The sequence below is a fragment of the Notothenia coriiceps genome, unplaced genomic scaffold (genome assembly GCF_000735185.1).
Source record: "Notothenia coriiceps isolate Sejong01 unplaced genomic scaffold, NC01 NC01_scaffold00020627, whole genome shotgun sequence".
Classification (NCBI taxonomy): Eukaryota; Metazoa; Chordata; class Actinopteri; order Perciformes; family Nototheniidae; genus Notothenia; species Notothenia coriiceps.
The window spans coordinates 6332-11965 of NW_011353328.1; the positions used below are offsets into that span (position 1 = coordinate 6332).

The window sequence follows — 5634 nt, forward strand, 5'->3', positions numbered from 1 at the left end:
TTATATAGCACATTTATAAACGATTTTTGGTCGAGCCAAAGTGCTGTACATATAATAAAAATAGCCTACAGTAGAGACACTTTACAGCTAATACAACAGCACAGATTGTTCAGAATATCAGTATGAGAAAATACGACACCCTCTGTCCTTAGACCCTCACATCGTACAAGGAAAAACTTCCGGAGAAAACCCACAGTTTAAAGGGGAACATGGGAGAAACCTCAGGGAGAGCAACAGAGGAGGGATCCCTCTCCCAGGACGGACAGACGTGCAATAGATGCCGTGTGTAAATTGAAAAGATAATACATTTTACAGCATAGATAGTCCAAATGTTAGGAAATGCATGTGTCTATAATAAGAAGATGAATCTCCAATCCTGTGGGAGCCTTCAGGGAGGCAGCATGACGAGACCCAGGCAGGACCGCAGAGATTTACGTACTCAATACTGTTGGCAATCTCCACAGGAGCAATTTGGGGTGAAGTGTCTCATGGACATAACGACATGCTGACTGTAGTGGGGTTTGAACCTGTGCCCCCCTGATCCCAACACCAACACACTACTCCACTGCGCCACAGCCTCCCACATACACTAACTAAGTGTATGGATGAGAGAGTCTTGCAGAGAGTTAAAATTGTTTCTCATGATACCTTAATTACAAAGCTACGATCAGCACCTATAAAACCACAATGCATAGGTTTTATGCTTTGATTTATTTACTATTTATTTATTTATTTTGCGAGCATTTTGTTACTTTACAACAGAATACTTAATAGCCTTTGTCCCCTGTTTGCAGTCCCTGTGCTAAAATAATCTATCTTTTACAAATACCTCTTGGCAAGAAAGTGAATAAGCATATTTGTCACGTGAATCTGAAAAATAACGAAACCAAGTGAGTTGTTTTTAAAAACATTTGAGATCCAGTTATGTGTGAAGAAAATGATTCCTTGTTCCAGAGCTGGTTTGAACTGTCACTAGGAAACACATTGCATTAAAAAGGAATAAATATAATATACGAAATCTTGTCAGAAAACACTTGCAGTAATAATAATAATAATATAACTTTAATTTATATAGCGCGTTTCATCAACCCAAGGTCGCTTAACAAAGAAACATATAAGGACAAGACATAAAACAGGTGGCAGAAATCGAAGTGTTACAGTAATCTTTTTTTAAAGTGTTTGACCCTTCCCTCTCCAGACTCGGAGGATCTGGATCCAGATCTGTCCAGGTTGGCGTCTCTGGGTTTCTCCGGCTGTCTCTCGGTGGTCCGCTTTAACTCCATCAGCCCTCTGAAAGCTGCTCTGCTGCACCCGGACAGCAGCCCCGTCACCATCTCCGGACCTTTACTGCAGTCCAGCTGTGGCTCCTCGGCTGCAGCCAATCCCTACGCAGCAGAGAACACACACCACCTGTCAGGTAGGAGAGGACCACATGGTTAGGTTCGTTTAGTTTTACTGGACTGACCCGTGCAAGATTGTTGCATTCATTCAGTGTACTATTTGTTGTTTTCAAGTTTGGCTTCCATTAGTGCAATTGGGAAAGAGATACAAAGGTTTTTATGTCTGTTTACATTTAGATTGCTTATTATTACATCTCTCTTCGCTGACTATTTCATCCAGAGTGAATTACATACACTTTAAAACCATTGACATGCCTCGAGGAGAAAAGTAGAGTTCAGTAACTTGCCCAAGGACACTTTGACATTTTGCCGTGGGTAGAGACCGAACATCCAGCTGTTATGAAGCACAATTAGAAGTCATTTGGACACATGTTTCAGTCCATAATAATATCCTGTAACTTTTATTCTTGGCCTCTTCCGACTCCCCGAAGGAGAAATCGCTGCTCAGCTGCTGATTGCCCCACTGTTTATCTGCTGAGTCACTGCAACTCGGAGGAAAAGTTTACTTTAATACACAACAGGGGCTCAACAGTGACCTTCTTCTCAGTGCAAAACTGAATTGGGAAACGGCTGTAAAGTTGGTTGATCCAAAAAAATTGCACATAATGAATGCAAGAATAAATGCATCCCTCGAGTCACCTGACTCACAGCAAATAGATTAAAACACAGAGGATATTTCTTATTATTTTAAAGGTCACTGCTCTTGTCTTTTCCCAAAAGCCCAATCATTAATTGCTGACTTTTCTTTTAGCATCGACAACAGCTTTTTAGCGCTCTCTATCAGTCCGTTTCCCCACCTTTTGACTAAGGAGGCTGAAAGTTGGCATGGAGGACGACTGATGGTTGTGTGTGCTTGAATTCATGAATGTGTCATATGAGACGATATGATGCGATATTTCTTGCATCACAGCAGCTCCATTTGTGACATCAACAAGGGCAAATACCAAAAAAATAAAACAAGGAAACAGACTTTTAACATAACATAATTTGATAGACTGCATTCAGAAGATTGAATCTAGCACAAAGGAGTGTTTCAGTCTAAATCAGGGGTGTCAAACTCAAGGCCCGGGGGCCAAATCCGGCCCGCAACTTCATTTTATGTGGCCCCGCGAGAGCTTGCAAAGAATATAATACGTTTATTATATGGTTACATGCCGGTTTACTGGGAGGCGTTTGGCGCAGTGGATAGAGCCTTGGTGTTGGGATCAGGAGCCACAGGTTCAAACCCCACTGCAGTCAGCATGTCGTTGTGTCCCTGAGACACTTCACCCCAAATTTCTCCTGTGGGGATTGCCCACAGTATTGAGTATGTAAGTCGCTTTGGATAACATGTAATGTAATACAGAAGCACGTTGCCCATAAACTACATGTCCCACAATGCATCTCATTTTGTGACATGCGCACTGAAAGAGACTTGCAATTATTTGCCCTGGACTTCTGCTTTCAGATGCAGTTGATTATGAAGTTATTACCCTATACGATAACAATCCAATTCAGAGGCAATAATGTCATATAATACATTATTTTATGACATATTTATATATGTATATTTATATAGTCTAATGTGGTGTAATGCTGATGTGGCCCGCGATGAAATTGAGTTTGACACCCCTGGTCTAATTGTATAAATCCTGGGACCCTGTGTTTGTCATTTGATGGCAACAATTCCCATTCGCTGCTCAAGATGGTTTGGGTCAGAGGAGATGTTGTTGGCCAGCTCTAATATGTAGTTATGGCTGATAGAGTTACTTGTTTGGTGGAGCAGCTTTCACTTAAAAGACAAACACGTGTACCATGTAGTATTGCAATACTGTAGAACGCTTATAATCACAGATGTGAAAAACAATAAGGATTTGTCTACTCGCCTCAAAGGACCTAAGGCGGCGGAGAAAATAAAATCGTTGTTTTGTCCTTTTAGAGATATATTCAATGTGCTTTTCCCTGGATAGCAGATGGTCTATCATTACACCAAAGTACTGGATTTGTTCAGTATGGAGGACAATAGGCACTCTGTATGGACGCTTCTTTAGTCCCAGGTTTTGTGAATTTGCACTGGTTTTAACACTATGTTGTAGTAAATGTGTGGTTGTAGGTTGGCTCAAATAAAAAAAACGTTGAACCGTGCCCCTGAAATGATGTTTGCTTACAAATCTGCAAGTGTGCCATTATTTCCCCTTTGTTTGTTTGTGAGCTTATCTTCCCTTGGTAGGAGCTGCTGTTTCTCACTGTGTAATGGCCTCATTAAGTATGCACACGTTGTTGAGGAGACTCGTGACAATGTGCCTGATGAGATAATTAATGTTGACACCAGAGGGGAGCTCCCAGTGCCTCTCCTCTGAGTCGTCTTCCTCCAGCTTCATGTTGCTTCCATAGAGCTGGTGCTGTTCCTCCTGTCTGCTCTGAATGATGATTTTGTCTCTAAATGTCTCTTTTTTTCTGCTCTTATTTTCCCTCCATATCTTCTTACTTTATTTCTGCTTTTCTGTTATTCTTCTCACATCTCCTCTTTTCATTCTTGGTCACTCATTTTCCTTCCTCAATCTCTCCTTCTGCCTTTCTCTGCCGTAGATCACTCTGGTGTAGTGGCTTCAGGTCAACCTTTAGTCAATGCCATCAGGACTGACTCGGCTCTAATTGGAGGTACTGAACCTGTTTTTTATTGGACTTCTTTTAACTGTGAGAGTCAAAGATTACACTCAATATGTCATTGATGAGCGATACCCTGCTGAAAGCCTGCAAATGTGACATTATGGGTAAAGAAAATCCATCAAAAAGAAAAATGTTTAGCTAAATATTTCTGGCCAGACAGATTGATTTAAAGCGAAGATTGATTGGTTTCTATAAGCGTGAAAAAGTCATTTAAAAGTGTCCGTTAAATCTCTGTATTTCTGTGTCTCAGCGCACAAAAGACCAATTAAAGATCCACTGAAAATGACATGCTGATGGAGAAACGTTCACACAGTTATCTCAAAACGCAGTGCGAAATAGAGTTCAGTTTTATTTCAGGACTGCAATTAAATGAAACTTTCTCTGGATAACGAAATGTGCAGAACAGAAGAGTCCAGCTGAGTCCGAAAATATGAAAAACCTGTTCACAGTGTGTGGAAGTCAGATTAGGAGAACAAGTCAGACTGCAGGGGGACAGATCTTACAAAACCAGAGGAGGCAGGTATGTGCAGAAATCATCTCTCGGTGGTTTCACAAAAAGCTCTGCGACCAAAGTCAACTGTGATGGATTTATTCCTCAGAAACTCAGCGAGACAGTCAGCGAGGCAGTCAGCCAGCGAGACAGGCAGCCAGCGAGACAGTCAGCCAGACAGTCAGCGAGACAGTCAGCGTGCAGCGCGGCTTTCAGAGGATTCAGAGAGAGGGCCACACATCAAAATGTTGGGTTACAATATGGGCTCTACTCAGTCGGTTGCCAGCAAAGAAGTCATTCACCCGTGTAAAAGTTGGAAAAACTAAATGTAAAACTTTAACATAGCAAAAAGGTGCTATAATGGCCCAAAATGCCATTAGGAGAAACGCGCTGCAGTTTAAAAAACACAGCTGAGAGCAGAGTGCTTGTGACATACGGGGATTATAAAGTTGGCCAAGAGTCGCTGTTAATTGAACGTTTTATCGGCTTATTTTTAAATTGTGATCACATGATTCCTTCCAATGTGACGAGGTTAGCTGAGTTAGCTAGCCTCGATAGCAACAAGCACTCAGGCAAGCCCCCAGGAAGTGCGCCGGACTCTGATGAAAATATTCGTTGTGTCCGAACGGCGGTACTACAATTTCCGTATCAGTCCGTGACGTCACCCGGCCCAGAAAGACTTTTTCTCATTAACTAACATGGGGAAAGAATCAAGGGTGAGATATTTATTCTTGACCTATGTCGCACCCCCTTCCCGCCCCAGGAGCAAGAAGGATACTCTCGACGAGTAACCGCGTCCTTCTTGTTGTTACCGGGCTTTAAAAACTCTCTACGCTTTGGAGTGTCTAATATGGGAGGTACGGGGCCGACAGGTCTCGTCTTCTTTGGGCATTACACGCGAGTGGTCTTCCATACGGCGGGGAAATTCGCGGGGTCGAGGGTGAAAGCCGAAGTCATCTTACTTACCTCTTGGTCTTTTATTTAGTATCTTAAGCCGAAAATCGGTCGTAAATAGATATTACTAAAGATTATTCCCGATATTTTAATTCAAGTATGACCCACAAATAATCAAAATTTTTTTTTAATAGACGAACT

The 5634-nt window shown here is 41.9% G+C and overlaps 1 protein-coding gene across 1 annotated transcript in view; it reads left to right on the forward strand.

The window, feature by feature from the left end:
- The window catches only part of LOC104952844 (contactin-associated protein-like 5), a gene marked incomplete at its 5' end in the record, with an annotated part of 13889 nt that overhangs the window by 470 nt on the left and 7785 nt on the right, over positions 1 to 5634 (forward strand). Inside the window, 2 exons of the mRNA XM_010779757.1 lie at positions 955 to 959; positions 1144 to 1417. Of these exons, the coding sequence (XP_010778059.1) occupies positions 955 to 959; positions 1144 to 1417 (279 nt within the window). The remainder of the gene's footprint in view (positions 1 to 954; positions 960 to 1143; positions 1418 to 5634) is intronic.